Here is a 26,660-nt window from a genome sequence, read left to right as displayed (position 1 = left end):
CAGAGGGGGCTCAGCAAAATCAGGGTAGCAGGGAATCCTTCTCTGACAAACCCTTTCAGCACCCCTGAGGGACTGCCCAACTGTCCACCTTCGGAGGCAGTTGGGGGAAGATTGTCACTGTACCCAGAAGCCTGGTGACTCCTCACACAAGACAAATGTGTACAGTCAATTATATCCGAGGGTTACAAAATCCCCTTTTTCCACACCCCCGTACAAACAAACAATCCCTTCCAGTGTTCCACCCGGTCTATGGGAACAAGCAGTTCTAGAAATTTCAAAACTGCTAGAAAAAAGAGCCATCCAACCAGTCCCAGCAGACCAGCAAGGATCCGGGATTTATTTCAAGGTCTTTTTGGTACCAAAAAAGACAGGGGACTGGAGACCCATTTTGGATCTCAGCAGGTTAAACAAATCTGTTCAAAGAACAAAGTTCCAGATGGTCACGCTTCAGTCCATTCTACCCTTTTTGGGTCAGGACAATTGGATGTGCTCTATAGACCTTCAGAATGCGTACTACCATATCAAAATTGACAGATGCTCCAGAAAGTTTCTCCGCTTCCGGCTGGGAGCCAGTCACTATCAGTTCAGAGCCATGCCCTTTGGTCTCACCACAGCCCCCAGGGTGTTCACTAAATGCATGGCAGTGGTTACAGCTCACCTGAGACGGCGAGGATTCCAGGTGTTTCCATATTTAGATGACTGGCTCCTAAATGCTTCCACCAGGCATCAGCTAATCCGAGCCAGGGATTATACCATACAAACTTGCTACGAGCTAGGTATCTCTATAAACTACGAAAAGTCTGCATTGTCGCCTTGTCAATCTATAACCTTTATAGGCGCCATTCTAAATACAAAAGAACTGTCGGCAAAACTTCCATTAGAAAGAGTATTAGACATACGCCGACATGTTCAAACATTACTACATTTCAAAAGAATTTAGGCCAGATTTGTACTGAAAACCTTGGGTCTCATGGCAGCAGCAATCACATTACTTCCCCTGGCTCGATTTCCCATGCGGATTCTTCAATGGATGCTTTTTACCCAATGGTCCTTCCAACAGCTTCCGATGTCTCACAACATAATAATCACCCAATCATGCAAAGACCATCTCTCTTGGTGGATGGTCTCCCCTCAACTTTTTCTGGGCAGACCGTTTGTCCTTCCTCCTCCGGTTGCCACAATGACGACGGATGCCTCACTGATCGGGTGGGGGGGGGCATTTTCAGGGCAGGACTGTCGAGTGCACTTGGCAACCCCCTAGAGTACCACCTGCACATAAATGTCTTGAAGATGAGCGGTACTTAGAGCATTGCGAGCTCTTCATCTACCTACCGGGACTATTGCAGTTCAGACGGACAATATGTCAGTAGTTTGGTACATCAACAAGCAGGGCGGAACCAGGTCCTATCCCTTATGTCGAGAAGCACTCAGACTCTGGCAGTGGGCGATCTCCTCTCAACGGTTTCTGATAGCAACGCACATCCCCGGGAAATCGAACGTCATAGCGGACAGGCTAAGCAGAGCAATTCTTATACCTCATGAGTGGTCTCTCAATCAATCAGTAGCGGAAAAAAATTTCCGCAGATGGGGTCAACCTTGCTGCGACCATTTTGCAACCTCTCTCAACAGCAAGTGCAGCGACTTCTTCACTCTCTTTCCCCCTCCCAGGCCATTCCCCCAGAGACGCTGTAGTTCACGATTGGCCCCGGGGTCTTCTCTATGCATTCCCTCCCTTTCCCTTAATTCCAAAACTGATTCAGAAAGCGACCGCTTTGGGATCCAGGATGATCCTCATTGCTCCTTACTAGCCTCAACAAATTTGGTTCCCATTCCTGCATCGTCACCTGCTGGAGCAGCCCTGGAATCTGGACCCAGTGCCAGACCTCTTGATGCTCCTTACTGGCCTCGACAAATTTGGTTCCCATTCCTGCATCGTCACCTGCTGGAGCAGCCCTGGAATCTGGACCCATTGCCAGACCTCTTGATCCATCAGTCGGGCGAGCTGCACCAATCCCTTTGCTCTCTCAACCTCACAGCTTGGTTGCTCCTCTTCCAGCCTTAGCCAGGCTTCCACATATTTCTCAGTCAGTGCGTGAAATCATACTTTCTTCGCACAAGTCTTCTACCAGGAAGACTTATGCTAGTAAGTGGAAACGTTTTTCCCTCTGGGCAGAGGCCAGGAATATAGACCCCTTTACAGCCCCTGTCCATAACGTGTTGGATTTTTTGGCGGAACGTTTTTGAGCAGGTTCCTCGTCTGCCACCGTTGGGATCCAATTGGTTGCTATTGCTAATTTTCATGTTGGTCTATCAGAGTCCAGTATCGTGTCCCACAAACTGTGTAAGGCCTTTTATTTCTATTTTACTTAGACTTAGACCCCCGGTTAAAGATCCCCCTCCTCCATGGGATTTGAACTTTATATTAGCTTCATTGATTCTCCCTCCTTTTGAACCTGCGGCTTCTTGTTCCTTAAAGTTACTCTCCTGGAAGACTCTCTTCTTAGTTACCATCACCTCAGCCAGAAGAGTATCGGACCTTCAAGCCCTTTGTATTCGCCCTCCTTATCTTATTTTTCACAAAGATAGAGTTTCGCTCAGGACTGATCCTTCCTTTTTACCCAAAATACCCTCAGAGACAAATCTCAATCAGGCTATTGATCTTCCTGTCTTTTTTTTCCCAATTATTCAAACAGAGCTGAACAAAAGTTACACTATTTGGATGTTCACAGGCAATTACGCTTTTATTTGGATAGGACCAAGCAGACAAGAAAATCAAATCAACTCTTCCTGTCCTATGCTTAGGGCAAGCAGGGCCTACCAGTTTCTAAGGTAACCTTGTCCAGGTGGTTGGCCTCTATTATTACCTTGATCTACCAACTGAGACATAAGGAACTCCCTACAAAACCAAAAGCTCATTCCACCAGAGCATTGGCTACATTGGTAGCTTTTCAGGCTAGACTTCCAATGGAATCTATTTGTGCTGCAGCCACATGGGCCACTCCTCATACCTTCATTTCACATTATAAGTTGGATGTGGCCTCCAGGAGTCGAGCTGATTTTGGTTCCACTGTGCTCAAAAGTCTGTTTCGATGAGCCACCCAGGGCTAAGGTGCTAGGGACACTGTCCCATCCAGCAAGAATAAAGGCGAGATAGACAACTTAACATTAAGAAGTTATGTACCTACCATAACGTTCCATGTTTGTTGTCTTCATCTCGCCTTCTTTCTTGCGTCCCACCCTCCATCCCCCTAGCCTGGTCAGGACCGAGAGGAATCTCTTTTTGAGGCCTTCTTCCTATGGTTGACTCCTTTTTAGGTTACATCCTCCTCTGCTTGTAGCACTGTAGATAAACCTTGTGGTGGGAATTGGTGTTTGTTCCTTGGTGTTAGCTCTACCTAACGGGATCTGGGTATCTGACGCCTAGCATTGTGGGATAAGGGGAGGCCTCGAGCCGGTAAATAGCTCTCGAGCTCGGGTTCCGAATCCTATCCAGCAACAAAGAAGGCGAGATGAAAACAACTAACATGGAACGTTATGGTAGGTACATAACTTCTTATTCTTGTTGTCAGCAGTATGAACGTACTGCAAAACACTAAACTTTGTTTTTGCAGGGGGGCAAGCCCCCCTGCGCCTCCCTGGGCTGCATCCCCAGCAAATTATATATTCCAACTCCGAGATCGCAGTACAGCGAGGAAAGGGATGAATTCCCCAAACTGCACTGTACCGCGATCTCTGACAGTATTTTGAGTTCATATCCGTGAATGCACAGTGCATTCGCTGATATGAACTTTTGATAGAGATGTTCAGCAAGATGGACATTCAAAAATCCAAGTTTTGATGGTTCCATCTGCGAAGCTTATTTGTTCGCAATTTTCATAGTAAACCTGCACCAAAAGCCACTCACCATTTGTACTCCCATTCATGCTTTCACATACTTACAATCTCTCACACAAACATGCTTTAATTCCAGGTCGTAGACAGAGGTATTGACATAAGTGATATGAGCTCTGACTTGTCATTTTACACTCAACTTCTAAAGCCAGTAAAGACGTTTCATGTATCTGTCCACTACATTATGACCAATTCTTGAATTTTGCTAGTCTTTATAAGAAAATCATTTGGTAATAACCTTAAGCATTATGATTCAGTTTGTCATCTTCTGGTTCTCTAGGCTGTGGAATAAGGTTCTCTTATTTTCTGGCTTTGGTCCCACACACCTGTCCTTTTCTGCAATATTTTTTTCTTAAGTGGAAAGGGCTTCTCTGAAAATCTTCCTTGTGTTGTTCTAATGGGGTAGTCGCCCTTTTTCTGTTACTGGAAGTTGAATCTTCACTCTGTTCACTTAGGTTCCAATCCTCTGCTCCATCTTCCAGTTACACCATGACCTGTGAAGGGTTTTGTTACATTTTCATCCATAGTGAATAGAAGACTCAGAAATGGGCTGGAGAGAGAAGTTTGAGTTTTAAGTAGATTTCCTTGCATTTTTACATACAGGAAATTAAAACATTCCTTTTTATCTTGTGTGCAGTGAGTGTCATTGTCCATCAGTTTTCTTGTATCAACAGTTTTTAGGATGTTCCATTTTCCACAGCTTGGATAGAATCTCCTCTCTTAGCTGGTAAGATTGTATTTGTACAAGAATGGGTCTAGGCCGTCTCCTTGCCATAAATTCCAGGATATTAACCCTATGAACTCTATCTTTAAGTGCTTAATGGGGAGACTAGTCCAGTTGTTACATAGACATTTCATCTTAAAAGCTTTATAGTCTTTTCTCTCAACATTTTCTGTGATAGGCATAAATCTTAGATTTTCTCACCTGTATCTGTTTTCCATTTCTACTGCATTTTGAACTAATTCTTCATAATTTGTTTCTTACTCTGCCATTTTCTCTCTTAGATCCCTATTGGATTCATGCTTAGCCACCAGCTTGCCTGTAAGCTAACTTACTGTTCCCTAAAATTTTCTTGCAACCTTTTTATTGTTTTTTTTCTTTTTTTTTAAACAAGAAACGTCTTTATTAAATGATCACTTATGACATACATAGTCATACATTTATATACATGCAAAGAAACCATATTGACACAATTTTAGTTACTAACATTATACATCACTTATCCAGTCACTGTCAAACATTAGATAACTCATTCAAATCCTGCCTTCTTTTAAACCTTGTTCCTCGTCGCATGTATTAATCCCACAATTTCCATTTTTTTTCCTATATAATATGCTCCTACCCTTTTCTGACGATCCCATTTCCAGTTGTTTTACCTCTGTTTAGTATATTCATTACTTCTAGAACATTTGGTTTAGACTTTGATTTCCATTTCCTAGTAATTGTTTTTTTGGCAGCTACCATAGTTAGACTCAGCAAGGCCTTACAGTGTCATGGTAATTTCGATTTTGTATCATATCTCAAAAAATAATTTCATTAGTTGTACTAGTGTGCTCACCCAGTATTTCTGTTAGTTTGTAGGGGAATTTTTAAAGTCTGACAACTCATTACACTCCCAGAAAATATGTTCCCAGTTACCTCTTTCTTCCCCATCACACTACAGCATTTGCTGTCTACCTGAGGAAAAATTCATTGGAGTCTACTTCCGGTATAAAAATGCCTACGTAAACACTTCCAAGCAGCGATCCTAAATCTTTTAGACTTTGTTGCGTATTTGGGAAACTTACATGTATCCCCCATTATTTGTGAATTGCTTATCCAGTCTCTCTTCCTAATCCTTTCTAACTTCCTCTGATTGATTATTATAGTTATCATGCAATATTTTATATGCTGTATTAATTATTCATTTTATAATAGCAGTTTCTGTTCTCTCTACCAGTGCTGGTCTTTCACTTAGGATCCCCCTATATTTCTTTCTCAGTGCCTATACTCTGATGTCAGTCCTTGATAGGGAAGGCAATCTCTAGCCTGCAGTCCAAATAAATTCCTGGCTCTTCCATTCTATTACCTTTCCCTCTCTAATTATTTACTCCCAATACCTTAGTTCTTTTGCCAGTTTTCTCCAATAAATTCCATCCCCTTCTTGCCTATTGTCTGTATCCCTAATTGCAGCCATCTCTTTCGGCAGCATCTCCTTTCTCCATTCCCATGTTGGCTTAGTTCTTAAGAATACTTTCTGCTACTTTATGAATATAGTATTCTGTATGGTAATTGTTCTCCTTAAAGATTTGCATCTGAAGTCTCAGTCTCTCCTTGTTTCTTGTGCCTCCCTTGTTTTGTCATTATCCCTTTCCACTTTGAATTAGAGGTTTCTGCATGTGTTATATGTAGGAGCCTTAACAGTGTAGCTCTTAAATACCCCATTCAAATCTGGCAATCCCAGACTGCCTTGTTCTGTTGGAAAAATAAGTTTATCCTGCGTGACTATTACCGTCTTCACCCCTCCGAGATAAAATCCTTCGGCTTCCTATTAGTTGCTCTACACAACTTCTCTGGTTGATAAAAATATGCCTGACCTGTGTATAAAACTAAAGGGACTAAAACATTTTAACTGCTTGTATCTTGCAATCCATAAAAGAGAGCTTCCAATTTCTTAGTTTTTGTATTCAGTTTTCTTTAGTCTCTTCCCACATATCTTTACCTGTCACATCAGAATCCTCTTTAATCCATACTCCTAAGTATTTTGTTTTATCATGTCCCCATAAATATGTATATTGCTGAACCAATTTGTGTGTGGGTACATAATTTACAGTTATTGCCTTTGTTTTGTCTTCATTAGTTTTGTATCCCAAAAAGTTTTGTAACTGTCTCAAAATGTTCCACAGCACTGAAATGTCCTTTTCTGGTTTTATTAGGTAAAAAATAACATCATCTGCAAATAGAGCCAGCTTTTCTGGACTACTACAGCAATTATATTCTTGAATTTCTGAGTCCCTTATTTTCTTTGCCAGTGATTCTAAGTATAATGCAAATAACAAAGGGGAAAGAAGACACACCTGCCTGGTTCCTCTGCTCAAAAAGAAATTATCGGAGAGGAACCCACCCACTTTAACTTTCGCCTCTGATCCCTCATATATCCTCCTAATCAACCTTATAATTTTATCAGGGAATGCAAATGCTTCCATGCAGCTTTTATTTTTTGAGGGCATGTAGTTGAGTAAGGACCCACTTATTGTGAGTATTTAAGCACACTGGCTACACTTCCACTCCGATTCTTTCTTCCCACCACTCTCCCACTTTTTCTTCCACCTGGACACCATCTTCGATCTAGGTTTGTACAGACATTGTTTTTTTTTTTGTATTAAAAATTTTCCTTGAACTTTTCTGAGTGGTCATAGGTGTTTGATCTTTATTGAAGCAGGAAGTCTTGTTTTGAGCCAGCTGTTTATTCAGTTTAATAACTTCCCCAACGAGAAGTATTAATTGATTTTACCTTGACTCATCCAAGACCAGTTCTGTTATGTTTTGTTTTCTCTTGCATTTTTGCTCTAGGTTCAGTTTGCTTATATGTTATAGCTACATATTTTAATATCAGAATGTGATCTGATGTAACTTTCATTCATTCCTTAACCAACAGGTACAGATCTGACTCGCCTACTTTCCAAAGATTCTAGGATCTGAATCTTGAGCTTCTCCATTATCCATAATGCCCATGTCCTTTAGAAAAACCTCAGATCTTGTTTGCCGCTTTTCAAGATGGTCAAGATTGCAACTCCTCAAGCTCCATTGGGGTTGTGAGTGGTTATTTTCAACAAGTTTAAGCTGTATATTTTCGTACCTTTCTATTGTATTCGACTTTATGAAATGTGTGTGTGTGTGTGTGTGTGTGTGTGTGTGTGTATATATATATATATATATATATATATATATATATATATATATATGTATACACACACACATATATATATATATATATATGTATACACACACACACACATGTATATATACACACACAAACACTCACCCTCTTTACCAGTACTTTTCTATAACTTTGGTAACAATTTTTTTCTGATTCTGTCTAGTTTTGCTTTCTGCTGTATATATCAGGTATACTTCTTATTTACCATTGTTGGTACTTTCTTTCCTTTTTGGTTAAGTATAAAAACTATTTTCTGTTTTTATGCTTCATCTTGTCTGATATGGCTAACAAATTAACTGGATTCAAAAAATGCATTTGCTGTGGGTATAAGATTCCAAATTCCCAGCACATGTGGATTTGCCATGTGCTGTTTATGCGATCTTCAGTCAAAGTGCTATTAGCAATCTGAGGAACAAACTGATTTTAAAAGGTCTCCTCCCCGCTTCTGCTTCATATGCAGGGACTTCCTCAGAGGCTCAAGCCCCCACCAAAAAATACAAGGACCCCAGGAAGAACTGCAAGTACTCTCTGTCTCACACAGACTTTATCCTCTGAACCTTCCAAAAAGGTTCCCATATAATTGAATCTGAAGGCTTTGAATCTGAAACAGTCTGCTTCTACATCTGCCCGGATTCATGTTTCCAGATTCTACACAGAATTGGCATCTCCAAGGTTGAGGTCAGCCTTTCTACAGGAATTTCCCAGAAAGTCTTCTTGGCCACTCTCCACATCCTCTTCCATTAGGTTCTCTCATAGTAGTCTCTCTGAAGCAGAGATGGACAGGATGATGAGGAAATTCATCAGGACTCAAGATCCAGATGGGGGTTTTGCCAGCTCCTTCCCTCACTGGATCCGTGAGCCACCACCCTGCCTTTCTTCCCTTTGTTACCCCTTCTCCGATCTGACCACCTATTTTGGAGTCCATGGATCCTAAGGCTTCAGGAGTTGACATGTTGGGTCTGACTGTGCTTCCTACTTCGTGTTTAGCCCTCCAGTCTCCTTTACACTTATCCTCTCCCACCTCTCATCCCTAAATTTCTTCAGAAAGCACAAAGGTTGAAGACCAGAGTTATTCTCATTGCTCTGTTTTGGTCTCAACAGGTGTGGTTCCCCTTCCTTTGTTCTCACCTAGTATGTCCTCCTTGGACACTGGATCCCAGTCCAGACCTCCTGTCTCATCCATCAGGACAGATTCACCCAGGTCTTGTAGGCCTCAAACTGACCACATGGTTTCTCTAATTCTAATGATGACTATACATTTCAGGCTTTCCTTACAAGTTCAAAAAATTATGGTATCTTCCCATAAAGCTTCTACTAGAAAAATCTACAAGAGTAAATGGAAAAGATTCACTATTTGGGCTCATCAGAAACAATTCGATCCCTTCACTGCTCTAATCCCAGTAGTACTGGACATTGCTTCAATTTTCCAGGATGGAGCAACTTTCTCTGCTATTAAAGTTCAACTGGCAGCCATCTCCAGCTACTATATAGGAGATAATGCTTCCTCTTTAGTGTCATCTAAAGTGTATAAAGCATTTCTTAGGGGAACTCCTACTGAGACCTACAATAAAAGACCCCACTCCACCTTGGGATCTTACCATGGTTTTACAAGCCGCCCTAGTACATTCTCCCTTTGAACCATCTGCCAAAGTGAATCTCAAATTTCTTTCTTGGAAAACTGTGTTTCAGGTAACTATAATCTCTGCAAGACTGGTACTGAAATTACAAACACCATCTTCCAAAACAACGTATTTGATTTTTCACAAAGATAGAGTTACCTTGTGCACAAAATCCTTCCTTTTTACCAAAAGTTGCCTCTGAAAATAATTTCAGTCAGCTCATCAATTTATCAGTTTTCTTCCCTAATTTTGAAAACAAAGGAGAATGTACCAGTCATCTTCTCGATATACACAGGCAATTGAGTTTTACCTGGACAGAACAAAAGCATTCAGAAAATCTGATCAGCTGTTTGTTTCCTTTTTATAAATTAGGAATGGGAAGGCCAGTTTCTAAGACTACCTTCGCCAGATGGATAATAGATTGCATTTCCTATATACAGTGGATATAAAAAGTATACACGCCCCTGTTAAAATGCCAGGTTTTTGTGATATAAAAAAAACGAGATCACAATAAATCATTTAAAATCTTTTGCCACCTTTACTGTGACCTATAACCCATGCAACTCAATTGAAAAACAAATACATCTGTTAAGGGGGGGGGGGGTGTATATATATATATATATATATATATATATATATATATATATATATATATATATAAAGTACAACAATCTGGTTGCAAGTGTGCACACCCTTAAAACAATACTTTGTTGAAGCACCTTTTGCTTTAATTACAGAATTCAGTCTTCTTGGGTACACACCTGCCATCAATTAAAGAGACTCTGATTAACCCCAAATAAAGTTCAGCTGTCCTAGTAGGATTTTCCTGACATTTACTCAGTTGCCTGCTACAGCAAAAGCCATGATTTGCAGAGAGCTTAGAAAGCATCAAAGGGATCTCATTGTTGAAAGGTATCAGTCAGGAAAAGGGTACAAAAAAAGATCCACAGCATTTGATATACCATGGAACACAGTGAAGACAGTCATCAAAAAGTGGAGAAAATATGGGACAACAGTGACGTTTCAAAGAACTGAACGCCCCTCCAAAACTGATGAAAAGACAAGACAAAAACTGGTCAGAGAGGCTGCCAAGAGACCTACAGCAACATTGAAGGAACTGCAGGAATTGCTGGGAAGTACTGGTTGTGTACTACATGTGACAACAATCTCCTGTATTCTCCATATGTCTGGCCTATGGGGTAGGGTTGCAAGATGGAAGCTTTTTCTTACACAGAAAAACATCCAGACCTGGCTTGAATTTGCAAACCAATACATCAGGTCTCCCAAAAGCATGTGAGAAAATGTGTTATGGTCTGATGAGACCAAGGTTGAAATTTGTGGTCACAATTTCAAAAGGTACGTTTGGCTCAAAAACAACACTTCGCATCACCAGAAGAACACCATCCCCACGGTGAAGCATGGTGGTGGCAGTATCATGCTTTGGGGTTGCTTTTCTTCAGTTGGAACTGGGGCTTTAGTTAAGGTGGAAGGAATTATGAACAGTTCCAAATACCAGTCACTTTTGTCCCAAAACCTTCAGGCATCTGCTAGAAAGCTGAAGATGAAGAGGAATTTCACCTTTCAACACAATAGTTACCCCAAGCATACATCCAAATCAACAAAAGAATAGCCTCACCCGAAGAAAATGTAAGTTTTGGAATGGCCCAGCCAGAGCCCAGACATAAATCCAATAGAAAATCTGTGGTGTGACCTGAAGAGGGCTGTATACAAGAGATGCCCTCGCAATCTGACAGATTTGGAGTGGTTTTGCGAGGAAGAGTGGGCAAATATTACCAAGTCAAGATGTGTGATTCTGATAGACTCCTACCCAAGAAGACTGAATGCTGTAATTAAATCAAAACGTGTTTCAACAAAGTATTAGTTTAAGGGTGTTCACACTTATGTAACCAGATTATTGTACATTTTTTATTTTTTATATTTTCCCCCCTAACACATTTGTTTGTTTTTCAATTGAATTGTACAGGTTATAGGTCCCGTTTTGAAATTATTTATTGTGGTCTCATTTTTTTATATTAAAAAAAATGGCATTTTAAGAGGGGTGTGTACACTTTTTTTTATCTCCACTATATACTCTTCTAAAGAGTTTGCAGTACCTAGACAGTTGAAAGCACATTCAGTATCCATTTCAGCAGCTTTGTGGTCTAGAGTCTCTATTGTTATTTGTGCAGCTGCCTGTTGGTCAAATACCCATACCTTTGTTGCGCATTACAAATTAGACATAATTTCCACGAATAGAACTGCCTTTGGTTTTGCGGTGCTCCAGAACATTAAGACCAACTATACAAACTTATAAAAACAAAAAAAGAGAGTGAAGATAGGACGCACAACAAGGCTTTTTATTCAAAAACTGAGCACTTTCGTCAGTGGGGTACACTAGACTTCATCAGAATAAAACACCTTGTTGTGCGTCCTATCTTCATTCTTTTTTGTTTTTATAAGTTTGCTCCAGAACATCCTTCCATGAAGGCCACCCAAGGTTACTGTAGCTGGGGACTCTCCCATTGGTTGAGGAAGGCATGAAAATGACAACATCAGATAAAGAAGTTATGTACTCTCCATAATGTTCCATCTCTGTTGTCCATTTTCATTCTTCCTCAACCCCCCCCTCCCCATGTCCTTCTCTTTGAGAAAGATCTAATGGAAGAGTTGTTAGGAACGTTGCTTCCTGTTTGAGCTCCTGATCTTTCAGCGATCACTTTCCTGTCATAGCATTACTATTGTATTATATGTATATAATGTATATAATAGCAGCAAAATTGATCTGAGGTGTTGTAGAGGACGGGGGCATTATTGGCAAGGGAAGAGCTTGAGATCTGGATCGTAGAATCTTTAGAAAGTGGCTGAGTTGAATCCAAACCCATTGGTTGAGGAAGAATGAAAATGGACAACACAGATGGAAAGTTATGGTGAGTATATAACTTCTTTTACGTTGTCTAAAGTCTGAGATTAAATGGACCCAGAAAAAGATCACCCCCCGATTTTTTTCTGATTGATTTCGTTCTTAAGAGTTAGAACAACTGATAGTGAGGCTAAATAAGCAAAGGAGTGCAAGGGTTTGCCATTACACAAAAATGATTATTGAGTTTTACTTGCATAAAACTCCTTGTGTCTAGTGGCTGTGTTTAGAACTTTTGTGTACTCGCATTAATGGGTTTCTTGCCGAACTATACAAGGAGGCCTGTTTAGAGCTTGCACATTTCAGTAAGACCTAGGAGAACCAGCTTAATTACAAATGTGCACAGTATGTAGATTATCTACTGATGATCGTCAGTGGCTCCAAATCTTTATTCACTCAGAAGACTGGAATTTTAGTCCGTGCATTTTAGGCAAATGTAAGTGTTCAGTAGTAGGCTAATAATAGCTAATACCCCAGTCATTCAATGATGAAGTACTACAGTATTCTTAGCAATGTGCAAGGCTTGGTTAATGTTCCTTGTATTTCTTGTCACCATCAGTTGGTGATTTCACTGGATCACTGTTTGTATTCTGAAATTGTGTTTCCATTGTAGGTTGTGTGTTGGATTTGACATAGATGATGATGCATTACAGGTCTTTTCAAAAAATGTTGAAGATTTTGAGCTGACAAATATCGATATGGTTCAGTATGATGTGTGTATGTTGCCAGGAAAAAGATTTTCAAAATTTTTTGACACTGTGATAATGAATCCTCCATTTGGGACTAAGCACAATAAAGGTGAGTTGAATTTTTGCAGTATATTTCTTAAAGCTTAGTTGTATGAATATATATAATAATGTAAATCTTAGTTTTGCCTCATCTTATCCTAGATTAACCTTGTTTTTGATATAATATGATGAAAGTTTTACTGTTATTTTCAGATGCGCATTCTGTGTTTTAGCGCTAACATTAGTGAAAGCTTTGATTAAAAGTAAAAAAAGGCAAATTTTACCAAAATGTTTAACTTGCGTAAACAGACTTGCATTGTACAGTAAAACACAGGGTACATTTTAAATGCTTGGTATGCCAGATTCTTTTATTATCATATCCAATATTACTAGTTACTTCATTGTCTTTTAACTTTGTTTATAGTAGGATGAATTTGATATGTTCTTAAAGGTTTCACTCAGTCTTATTTGGTACAGATCATACTCTAACTTTCAGCATATGCTTCCAAACTGTCCGATCACCTGTTTGAGCAGAATTTACAAAAATGATACAAATTCAGCAGCAGCAGCATTATTAGGTAAATGGATGTCCTTCCATATCACTGTTGCAATATTCTTCACTAAAGGAATCCCCTGCCAAGGGCAGCCTGAAGTCCGGCCAGTATACCAAAGCCTTAGGTTGTTACAGGGGACGTCCTACATCATACGTATGCTGTGCACTCACGGTGTAGGGCATAAAGGTGACTCACTGTTCTTCCAAGTGTAGAAAGGGTCCTAGGAGGGCTCTTCCTGTTAAGTATACTCAGACTTCTACTACCCAGAAGCCTCCTTTCCTAGACAAGCCAGGTTCTGTCTGACTGTCTTCTTCTTTCCCTTATAAGTCAGGTTCCTTTATGTCTTCGTCTTTCCCAGTCCCTTCACACTTGGTTAAGAATCACTCGGGATTCTTGGGTTCTGTCCATCATTCATCAGGGGTATTTTATGGTATGGAAATCACTTCCTCCTTTTCAGGGCATTCCTTGACCTCCTCAGCAACAACTGCTCTTTTTTCCAGATGTGCTTCAGAGTCTTTTGAGTCAGGGCACTAACCAAGCAGTGTCTGCTCCTCAAAGGGGGAAAGGGTTCTATTCAAGGATGTTTTTGAGCCCCAGGAAAGAAGGCACCTGGAAAACTCATCATGGATCTTTCACACCTCAATACCATTCTGAAAGGTCCATCCTTCTGAGTGTTGTCTGTCCAGACCCTGTTTCCTGTTCTTCTTCCTCAGGTGTCCTTGGTCTATCTGGATCTCAAGGATGCCTATCATCACATCCCTTTTCAGGACGATTTTGCATTTCTCTGTTTCTTCCTTTCATTTTCAGTTCTGTGTTTTGTCCTTTGGCCTTTCTGCTGCCCCAAGTGTCTTCAGCAAATGCCTCACTGCTGTGACCCCCTTTTGCAGGATGAGGGGCGAGGTCATATTTTTCCCTACCTGGTCAACCTGTTCTTTCAGGCTTCCTCTCCTGCAGCCCTGCTTCAGCACCTTCATTATAGTATTTGCCTCCTGCAAAGTCTGGGATTTTCTGTGAATTTTCAAAAGCCCTTCCTTACTTCTTCCCAGAATCATGTTTTTCCCATCCCTATGTTGTTATCCTTGCCACCTCCCAAGGCTGTGACTGTAATTGCCTATTTTCAGTCTCTTCTCTCTCTGGTCACAGTCTCCGCCAGAGAGTATCTCAGGGCCCAAGGTTACATGGCCTCCCTTATCCCTATGCTTTCTCTAGCCAGACTCCATATGAAGAAGCTTCAGTGGTTCCTGAAGTCACTTTGGCTTCATTGTTCTCATCCTCTTGATTTTGTAGTTGCTCTTCTTCCATGTTTCAAGCCACAGCTTCAGTGTTGGATCCACCAGCTATCTTTAAATCCGAGGTCTTCCTTTTCAGCTACCATTCCCCATTCAGGAACTGTTTTCAGACACTTCAGACACTGGGTGGGTTGCTTCCTTTGTCCTCTTGAACGTTGAGCCTTTGGTCAATTTGTCAGAGGGAAGACCATATCCGTGTCAAGGAGATGAAAGCATTCCTCCTTGCCCTTCTGGCCTTCCACTCTGTTTCTCCCAGGTCCTTTCAAGATCTTTACAGACAATACAACAGTAATGTGGTACATTAACAGGCAGGTGGATACGTGGTCTTACCTCCTGTGCAGACTAGCTCTTCAGGTTTGGGCTTTAGCTCTCTAGTATCAGGTCACTGTTCAGGCAGTTTATATTCCCTCTGAGCAGAACATAGTGGCAGATTCTTCGAGCATGTCCATAACACAGACTCTTGACTGGATGCTTCACAGAGATGTGTTTCTGGACATTGTCCACCAATGGAGTACTCCTCAGGTAAATCTTTTTGCCTCCCCTCTGAAAAGAAAACTTCCTCTGTTTTGCACCAGAGTTTCCGGTCCTCTGGCTTGGAAGTTGGATGCCCTCTCTTTCTCTTGGTAGGGTATGTTTCTTTATGCTATGGTTCCCTCTTCTTCTGCACAAGCCCATGGCAATCACCACAAGTTAGCTCATAGGGTGGACCTACTCACGCAAGATAAGGGGTCCCTCATCCATCCTCACTTGTCCACTCTTCAACTTACAATGTGGGTGATACGGTTTTGATCCCTTTTAGGCACCTTTTTTCCGGAGGATTTACTCCAGGTTCTGCAGGAGGCCAGAAAGTCCACTACCAGAAAATCTTGTGTCCAGATGGAAGAGACTTTCTATCTGGTACCTTGCTCGTAACCAGGATCCATTTTCTGTGGTAGTTCCTCTGGTTCTCTCTTATTTTGTGTGACTTGTTCCATGCTGGGTTGGCTTATTCTTCTGCCAGAGCTCACCTTTCAATATTTCTACTTGTCTGCCTTTGTTTCCTCCTAGGTTTGAGGTCAAACAGTTTCTAAAAGGTGTCCTTCATATTAGGCCTCCCAAGAAAGCCCATCATCCTTCCTGGGACCTTAAATTTGTTCTTGAGAAATTGACTCAGGCTCATTTTGAGCCTGCAGCTTCAGCTTCCTTGCAGCATTGTTCTTGGAAGACTGTCCTTCATTTGGCGCTTACTGCAGCTTGAAGTGTGTCTGAGCTTCAGTCTCTTATGGCTGTTCCTGTCTTTTTGGTTTTTCATAGGGACAGGGTTTCTCTTCATAGCAATCCTTTTTTATGCCCAAGGTGGTTAATGAGTTGTCTTAGTCAGTCTCTTCATTTGCCTATCTTTTTCCCTTCTCCACTGTCTGCCAGTGAGAAGGTTCTTCACACCTTTGATTTGAATAGAGAGCTCGGGTATTATTTGGGTAAGACTAAGGCCATTCCCAAGTCTAGCAACTTTGTTTTCATCATAAATCTCTTAGTATGGCTGTTTCTAAACTGACCATTTCCTCTTGGATTTCTAAGGCCAATTCTTTTTGTTATTTTTTTCTGGAAAAAGCCATTCTGCCTCCGTAAAAAACTCATTCTACCAGGGCTATGGTATACTCTCTTTTTTTTCAGTGGCTTGGATACCAGTTCCATCCTTGAGGCTGTTACTTGGTGCTCAATCTATACTTTCAGTAAGCATTACAAATTGGATGCTGTTTCCGGGGCAAGGGCTGGCTTTATCACAGCTCATCTTGCATGGTTTTCTGGAGAGTTCTTCTGGGCCTTCTTCCTCCCAGCTTTCCTCTTGAGCTTTTGTACACTCCATTTAGTGAAGAATACTGCAACTGCGATATGGAAGGACATAGTACAGTTATGTAAAATCTTACCATAACAGTAGATGTCTTTCTTTTCACTTTTGCAGTATTCGCTCCCTCTCTCCTCCCTTTTTTGTCTTCTCCCTGTCTCCTTTCTGGATGCACATGTTCCTGTTTTTCTTTGGACTGTTGTTCCTCCTGGGGCTCTTTATTCCTGAGGTGTAAATATGCGCATGTCGCCTTTATACCCTACCGCATGAATGGGCAACATGCGTGTGACGTACAATGTCTCTGTAACAACCTAAGGCTTTAGTATACTGGCCGGACGTCAAGCTGGCTTTGGCAGGGATCCTTTTAATGAAGAATGCTGCAACACTGAAGAGGAGGATGTCTACTGTTATGGTAAGATTTTACACAACTGTACTTTCTTCCTCACATTCATTATTTATGCTGCCATACTATACTCTAACTTAAGAAGGAAAGCTGTAGTCACCTTTACTTGTTGAACCAGGCAAGGGTTTGCTTTTTATTTTGAAATCATTACTAGTTAAGAAGCAAGAGCAAAACGCCAACTGGATCCACAGAACAGTTCCTTTTATTAACACAACACAACTGAGCGCAGAAAAAACGCTTTCACCCACTACCTCCGTGGGTTTCGTCAGAGTTAATTAAAGAACTAGAGCAGTTACTTCTTATACACCACTATTAAGACACATAAGCCAATCACATCTTCTTACATCCTATTCAATTAGTGTTTGTCAATTTACTAATTTAATTTAGTAATACCTTATTCTATCTACCACTTGCATACATCAGTAAACTTTTTATATAACTATGCTATTCATATTTAATTGAATAAACATACAAAATTATAGTATGAATGCATACATCTTAATATGTAATGTGCAAATATGCATAAAAAATAGAATATACAAGTAAAATTTCATGTGAAAAAACTTTAAAAGTGTATATTAAAATGTGCTAAAAGGTTGTTTTAAAAAAATTATTTAACCAAATAATTCTAAAGTGCAAAAAAAGCAATTTATCTATATCACAAAACATCACAAAACTATATAAATAGATAAAAACTCCTTTAAAAACATGTATTTTAATAAATGAGAAAAATTATTACTATGGATTTGTGAAATTGTATAGGTGAATGTAAATCAAATATGAATCAAATATATGTACATAATCCTTAGCAGTTTCGTACATACATAATTAGAATATATCTACATATAAATTGAAGCGTCCAAAAAGTCTATATAATATATGATTTCATTTTTAAATAACTTGCAATAGATATATGTTCATTTAATCCTGGTTGCATACATGCATTTAACCTTAACTGCCATAGGCATTCTTTTGTCTCCAGCAATGTGTTCAAATCCCCTTCATTGTTACAATTTGTGTCTAATACTCTATCTATAACAAAAAATAAAAACTTCTTGAAACTTTTACATTTTGTACTGTGTATATATAGGGAACTAGTAACTTTCCTATTTTTAATGTCTCTGTTGTGCTCAGCAATTCTTTCCCTGAGTTTCCTTTTAGTTTTCCCTATGTAAAATGAGGAACATGACATGCATGTAGCTAGATATACAACTAATTTAGTGTTACAATTTACATTTCCTGGACATCTTAGTGTCCTATTGTAATCTTGCAGTATGACATATGGCCCATCATTAATAAATCGGCAATTTTTACAAAAGCCACACTTTCTCATTGTGGAACTCTTAAATAAACATTGACTTTCAAAATAGTTTTTTAAGTTCCTTCCTCTACTAAATACTATAGATGGCACATTCCCTATGTACTGCAAAATATCTGCTTGATTAATAAAAACCTTTTCGTAACATTCTTTAATAGTGCTCGTAAAGTGGTTGATGTTATTACTGTAGGGAACTAAAAAAGCCCCTATCTTACCATCTTTGTTGCATATATTGTCGTTTTTGTTGAGGGTACCATGTATCAATAATGGCTTAAAACTTTCTTTCCTTTTGTTACTTACTTCATACCTTAACGTTTCAACTAATTTTTTTGGGTATCCTCTTTCTAAAAACATGTTTCCTAGTTTTATTAACTCATTGGAAAATTCTAAATCATCACTTATTATTCTCGATAGCCTTACCATTTGCCCTTTTACTAAATTTCTTTTTTGAAAGTAAGGGTGACAGCTATCGAAATGTAAATAAGAATTCGAAAAGGTTTTTTTACGGTGTATTGTAGAATTTAAAGTGTCATCACCTTTATAAATTTTCAAATCCAGATATTCACAACTCTCTTTTTCCATTTTGTATGTAAATTTTAAAAATGTAGTGCTATCTTCCAAGTAATCTACAAATTCCTTAAATTCCTCCCTGTTTCCTTTCCAAAATATTAATATATCGTCAAGGAACCTTAAATATAAAACTATTTTAGACCAGTACAAACTTTTAAATATTTTCTCTTTCTCCCACATGGCTAAGACCAAATTTGCATAGGTGGGGGCACATCTAGCCCCCATTGCCACACCCGCACATTGTTGATAATATTCTCCTTCATGCTGGAAAAAATTGTTTTTCAATACCATTTCCATTAAGTTAACAAGAAGTTTTCGTTTAACTGTGTGAAAATTGCCAAACACCTCCAAACTATTCTCAAATAGCTCTAAACCCTCTGTCAAAGGGATAACCGAGAATAAGTTCACAATATCTATTGTTACTATCTGTACTTCCTTCAAATCTTCATTTCTAAATTTGTGAAGCAATTCCAAGCAATGCCATGAGTCCTTTAAAATGTGCTTAATACTAGCTACTATTTCCTTACAGTTTATATCCACATAATGAGCTATAGCCTCCATTTTGGATTGCTTTGCAGAAATTATAGGCCTGAAAGGGGGGTTGTAAACATTTTTGTGTATTTTAGGTATACCAAAAATTGATGGCGTCAAAGGATGTTCAACTGAAAGGTAGTCATATTCTGCTTTAGTAATAAATCCTTCCAGCAATAAATCATACAATTGCCAATCAACTTTTGTGTATGCCTTGGTTATGTCATACCTAGCTACTCTGTTATAGGTGGTCCCATCACTTAACATGATACTCATCCTATTATTGTAATCCAGTTTAGTCATCAGGACCACCCCTCCCCCTTTATCTGGTTTCATGATTCTCATTTTGTCCGACTTACTCAGCTCGTTAAGGCAAAATCTTTCTGCTTCAGTTAAGTTATCCTTACATAAATTCCTTTCCTTCCAAGTTTTTCTTAATTGCATTTCGCAAAACATTTCAAATAAGTGGACAATAGGATTATTAGGTGGAATAAACGTACTAGACCTTCTTAAAGTAATGTTTTTTGTATCCGTATCTATCTTACAATCAAATTTATTCTTAAAATAAATCCTAAGATTCAAACTTCTAGTATACATTTTAAGATTGACTAGTAAATTGCCTAGGTCCACCTGGTAGTTTGGAACAAATTTAAAACCCTTCATAAAAAGTGAAAGGTAACCATTATTTAAAGTTTTGTCCGTAAAATTATAAACTGAAAAACTACCTTCTGTAATAATTTCACATTTATCATTTTCTACCACTTGAACTAGATTTTGCTCAGAATCATATGTATCTTGTTGATTCACCATTACGTGTACAGGATGTCTGTTATTAATGTTACAATCCTGTCCTTGTTGTTTGAATATACTCATATTCATTCCATTAATATTATTGTTCTCATTGATACTATCTATTGCACATATATCATAAAAGACATTCTGTTCATTCATAACTTCACCGTTGTCTTCAATTAAAACATCATAGCTACTCCTATTGACTGAGCTTATAATGGTTGAGTCGAGGGACGTACCCACGCAATAAAACTTCTGCTGTTCATCTAATGATGTCGTGCTTGGTACTTGTACCTCCCCCCTCCATTGTACTGCTGATTGTAATACTGATTCTGTCCCTGATATCGCTCTCTTAGACGTTCTGATCTGCGAAGCACAGGCTCTTCTAAAAAAACTTCCCTATTGTCATCTAAATTCATGTTGATATTCATCATATCATGCCTTTCTACCTCTTCATTATGTATTGTTGATGCGTTTTCATTACTAAACAGGCCTTTAGAATGAACCTTAAAAAAACGCTTAAAATCGCGAAAATGTGTGTATGCATTGTTACTCAAGTAATCCTTAGTATCACGCTGGAGCTTTTCATTTTTAATGTCCAGCCCTTTACTCACATATCTTTTCATATCATTAAGTATGCTATCAAATTTGTTTCTATTATATTCAAACAACAAATCTTTTTTAATATTGTTGTCTAAAACAGTCAAAGATTCCTTTAACTTAATTAATCTCTCATTGTTGTTCTTAATAATTAATTTAATTAATTGCATACCAGTGTTATCAAAAATGTCCGTGAGTTCTTGTAATAAACTGTCATTATTTTCAAATCCAAATGGTACCTTAAAAACTCTGAGCCCCTTTGGAATTTGTTTGAGCTCCAAAGATCTTTCCAAAAACACATTGTCCATCTGAATTGTCTTATATTTCTTTAACGCTCTTTCAAAGGCTTCCATCTGCTTGTCCAAACTTTGAATTCCTTGTTCGTTCAATTGCATTGGGAAATTTGGCGCCACAAGCAAAGATTTTAAGTCTATAACTTTACAATCCACGTTTCTTTCCCCTCGTAATCCATTCCTAGCGTTTGGCGATGAATCCGGTAGTGGAACTGCGTGGCCATCACTTCCTGGTCCCCTACGCATTGTTCGACTTGCTTCACAAATTTAGAAATGAAGATTTGAAGGAAGTACAGATAGTAACAATAGATATTGTGAACTTATTCTCGGTTATCCCTTTGACAGAGGGTTTAGAGCTATTTGAGAATAGTTTGGAGGTGTTTGGCAATTTTCACACAGTTAAACGAAAACTTCTTGTTAACTTAATGGAAATGGTACTGACAAACAATTTTTTCCAGCATGAAGGAGAATATTATCAACAATGTGCAGGTGTGGCAATGGGGGCTAGATGTGCCCCCACCTATGCAAACCTTGTCTTAGCTATGTGGGAGAAAGAGAAAATATTTAAAAGTTTGTACTGGTCTAAAATAGTTTTATATTTAAGGTTCCTTGACGATATATTAATATTTTGGAAAGGAAACAGGGAGGAATTTAAGGAATTTGTAGATTACTTGGAAGATAGCACTACATTTTTAAAATTTACATACAAAATGGAAAAAGAGAGTTGTGAATATCTGGATTTGAAAATTTATAAAGGTGATGACACTTTAAATTCTACAATACACCGTAAAAAAACCTTTTCGAATTCTTATTTACATTTCGATAGCTGTCACCCTTACTTTCAAAAAAGAAATTTAGTAAAAGGGCAAATGGTAAGGCTATCGAGAATAATAAGTGATGATTTAGAATTTTCCAATGAGTTAATAAAACTAGGAAACATGTTTTTAGAAAGAGGATACCCAAAAAAATTAGTTGAAACGTTAAGGTATGAAGTAAGTAACAAAAGGAAAGAAAGTTTTAAGCCATTATTGATACATGGTACCCTCAACAAAAACGACAATATATGCAACAAAGATGGTAAGATAGGGGCTTTTTTAGTTCCCTACAGTAATAACATCAACCACTTTACGAGCACTATTAAAGAATGTTACGAAAAGGTTTTTATTAATCAAGCAGATATTTTGCAGTACATAGGGAATGTGCCATCTATAGTATTTAGTAGAGGAAGGAACTTAAAAAACTATTTTGAAAGTCAATGTTTATTTAAGAGTTCCACAATGAGAAAGTGTGGCTTTTGTAAAAATTGCCGATTTATTAATGATGGGCCATATGTCATACTGCAAGGTTACAATAGGACACTAAGATGTCCAGGAAATGTAAATTGTAACACTAAATTAGTTGTATATCTAGCTACATGCATGTCATGTTCCTCATTTTACATAGGGAAAACTAAAAGGAAACTCAGGGAAAGAATTGCTGAGCACAACAGAGACATTAAAAATAGGAAAGTTACTAGTTCCCTATATATACACAGTACAAAATGTAAAAGTTTCAAGAAGTTTTTATTTTTTGTTATAGATAGAGTATTAGACACAAATTGTAACAATGAAGGGGATTTGAACACATTGCTGGAGACAAAAGAATGCCTATGGCAGTTAAGGTTAAATGCATGTATGCAACCAGGATTAAATGAACATATATCTATTGCAAGTTATTTAAAAATGAAATCATATATTATATAGACTTTTTGGACGCTTCAATTTATATGTAGATATATTCTAATTATGTATGTACGAAACTGCTAAGGATTATGTACATATATTTGATTCATATTTGATTTACATTCACCTATACAATTTCACAAATCCATAGTAATAATTTTTCTCATTTATTAAAATACATGTTTTTAAAGGAGTTTTTATCTATTTATATAGTTTTGTGATGTTTTGTGATATAGATAAATTGCTTTTTTTGCACTTTAGAATTATTTGGTTAAATAATTTTTTTAAAACAACCTTTTAGCACATTTTAATATACACTTTTAAAGTTTTTTCACATGAAATTTTACTTGTATATTCTATTTTTTATGCATATTTGCACATTACATATTAAGATGTATGCATTCATACTATAATTTTGTATGTTTATTCAATTAAATATGAATAGCATAGTTATATAAAAAGTTTACTGATGTATGCAAGTGGTAGATAGAATAAGGTATTACTAAATTAAATTAGTAAATTGACAAACACTAATTGAATAGGATGTAAGAAGATGTGATTGGCTTATGTGTCTTAATAGTGGTGTATAAGAAGTAACTGCTCTAGTTCTTTAATTAACTCTGACGAAACCCACGGAGGTAGTGGGTGAAAGCGTTTTTTCTGCGCTCAGTTGTGTTGTGTTAATAAAAGGAACTGTTCTGTGGATCCAGTTGGCGTTTTGCTCTTGCTTCTTTACAAGTTTTTTCGTTTTGTGTTGGTTTACTGGTGTATCATTACTAGTTAAATTGCATTATTTTTTCCAGCTCAGGTATGTTACTGTTGACATTTACAGTAAGTACAGTTGTGTTCATGTATTATTTGGTAGTTTGAATACCTTTTTGCAGAAGTTCACATATTTTCTTCTTTGCTCTGTATTGTCTTATCCAAACTGATAGGTATTGTGTGTTTTCAACATTTTGGTTGATGATACTTTGGTGGTAGTTGCAAAATATTTTGTGATAGTTATGGGAGAGCCTTTGGATATATTTAACAATTGTCTTTGCCAGTCATAAGCCCCACGTTTCTTTTCGTTTGATTTAGTGTTACAGCTTTGGTTGGTCAACTTGGATCTAGTTTTAGAAACTTGTCTGTTGTTGGCAATCTTTTGTCTATCATCCTTTATCAGATTTTCTTGGATTGTAGTATAGATGATCCAGAGCTCTTGTTTCCTTAGAACAATAGTTGTTTGATGTCTTTGCCCCGTGTGATTATTGTGTGCTGCATCTGTGTCTGTTTCTACATGAGGGTTCAAGATAATTTTGATATGCAGAGCAGGTTAAATAATAGAGTACCACTGGAGACTTACTAGACTCTTGGAGGGTAAATTCGCAGTGGGCATGCACTGTTCTTACCAGTCAGAGATCTCCTAGAAGAAGGTGTCTTGCTTTGAGAGAGAGAGAGATTGCGAGAAATTGACCAGCTAAGCTGTTCCTATGTTGTGCCAACTTGCTTGACTACTTATAAGGCTTTTCACCAGCTGATTATCAAGCAGATACCTTCTTCTCTGTAAGCAAGGACTCCATTAGATAGGAAGATCTCATGGATGTGGAGTCACAAAGAGATGCTTGATTGAATTTGGCTTGATTTTGAGAAATTAGCATTGGTGCTTTTCGTTATGCATCCACCCACTACTTGCTGACTTAACCTGGGCCAACATGTCCTTCATTAATATCTTGGACCCTTGCATTTATCTTCAGAATTGCCCAGTCCTGTGAGGATGGGTATTTTCCAGCTTTTCTAAAGGTGGTCTTGATTATATCTCTCCTCAAGTGCTGTCTATGGATCTGGGCATTCTGGAAAGCTTATGTCATATATCTGACCTTCCCTTCATTGGGAGTTTTTTTTTTTGAGAAAATAGTAAGTAAACAGCTTCACACATTTCCTTTCTCTCATGAACTCTGGGATCCATTTCAGGCTTTGCTCCAAACTCTTCACTTTACTGAGACTGATATAATTGGTAAGCAATCTCTTAGTGGCGTGGGACCAAAAGTTTTACTGCACATTAATGTTATATTGTGTTGTCCTTACCTTCTGCACCATTGTTCATTTAATACTTCTGGAGTGCCTGAAGTCCTGCTGTGGTGATTCTGGTATGGTCCTTAATTGGTTTGCCTTGTGCTGCTCAGAGCATAGTCAAGAGTAGTCAGCAGGATACAGATTTCCTCTTCCTGATTTCTTGGAGCCTTGTGGGTCAGAAGTAGTTTTGGGTCTGATTCTTTTTACCTTACCATTTGGATTAGGAAGAGGGGTTTACATTTTCACAGTTATATTAATTATATCCAGCTTTATGCCTCTATTTTTCTCAGGAAGATGCCAGTTGAGAATAACTGTGACCATTTCACATTTTGGAGAAAAGGTACTTGTCCGGTGTTTTTGTTCATATGTGCGTTTTGAGCTGAATGCGATTATACGGAGTGTCCGATATTGAACAGAATTGTTCGTTAATTAAACTGCTGCATTTTCTAGTCGGACTTCACCTGTCAGCAAATGTTCTTTCTGCTGTTGCCATTTTAACCAGATTTTCTTAAACTAAAGCTTGGTCTCTTGCTTACTCTGAGCATACAGTATTGTGGAAGAAAAAGAAAGTGGCGGTGTATACAGATAACGTATCTGCAATGTTTTTTCTTCATCAGACTACCTCTATTGCATGCACAGTTACAGGCTTCAGAATATCTTTTCATAGTTAGTTTGTTAATTAAACTGCTGCATTTTCTGGTCGTTATTGACCAAAGTGCGTTTTGAACTGAATGCAATTGTACGGAGTGTCCATTATTGAACAGAATTGTTTGTTAAACTGCTGCATTTTCTGGCCATTATTGAAGAAAGTGCATTCTGAACCAGCTTAGTCACTGCTGCATAGGGTTTTTTTCAGAAGTGTGTCTGTCGGTGAGTGGGCCTAATTGTGTTCCTTTCACTGCTGGGATGAATAGCTGCAATGGTCGTTTTTGGACTGGTTTGTTTGTGTGACGTTTGGGCCTTGGGCTGAATAGCTGCAACGGTCGTTTTTGGGGCTGGTTTGTCTGTGCGACGTTTGGCCTTTTTTTTAGCTCCCTCACAGTTGTGAATAGCAACCTTTTGTAAAGGGTGCTTGATAATTCTTTTGTATGAAACTTTGCCTGGGGGTTATCATCTGTAGGGTTTGCTTATCGGGACTTGTTGGGACCTCTACATTTTGGATTTGTTGTAAATGACTGTTGAATATGAGCAGAGTTGCTTTTTAGGGACTTTGCTCACTGCTTGCACAGCTTTTAGCTGTTTTATTTCTTAGTTTTATGATACTTCCTTCTATCCTGCCTGAGTAACATTTGTAGCTTCACTAACTTGTTGCTCTCTATATTTCTTTGTGTTTATTTTTGCATACAGATGTATTAACTGCTTTATTTATTGAGGGGTATTTCGGATGTTTCACAATATTGTAAAAAAAAGTATCCGTCTATTTATTATTTTCTCCATTTTTGGCAGATTATCTGCTTTTGTTAATATGTCTGCATTACCTATATGTCACATTTTATTTTGGAAGTTTACTGGATCGGTGGTCAGGTGACTGCTGTCTGCTAATTTAGGAGACCGTGTTTTGTATTTTGATCAAGACAAACTTTGTTTGCAGTCTTATTGTTGGGACCTTTTGAGGTTTCTATATTGCCATGTAT

At 38.3% G+C, this 26,660-nt stretch overlaps 1 protein-coding gene across 4 annotated transcripts in view; it reads left to right on the top strand.

Annotated features, from left to right (window-relative positions):
- METTL5 (methyltransferase 5, N6-adenosine) overlaps nucleotides 1–26,660 on the top strand; it is a 472,701-nt gene that overhangs the window by 188,679 nt on the left and 257,362 nt on the right. For all 4 annotated transcript variants that reach the window (XM_044075506.1, XM_044075507.1, XM_044075504.1 and 1 more), the window contains one exon: nucleotides 12,961–13,145. In XM_044075506.1, the coding sequence (XP_043931441.1) occupies nucleotides 12,961–13,145 (185 nt within the window). The remainder of the gene's footprint in view (nucleotides 1–12,960; nucleotides 13,146–26,660) is intronic.

The sequence above is a fragment of the Protopterus annectens genome, chromosome 6.part1 (assembly GCF_019279795.1).
Source record: "Protopterus annectens isolate FY-2018-M chromosome 6.part1, PAN1.0, whole genome shotgun sequence".
Taxonomy (NCBI): Eukaryota; Metazoa; Chordata; order Ceratodontiformes; family Protopteridae; genus Protopterus; species Protopterus annectens.
The sequence above is the reverse complement of the archived record's forward strand: the minus strand, read 5'-3'. Positions and strand labels throughout refer to the sequence as shown.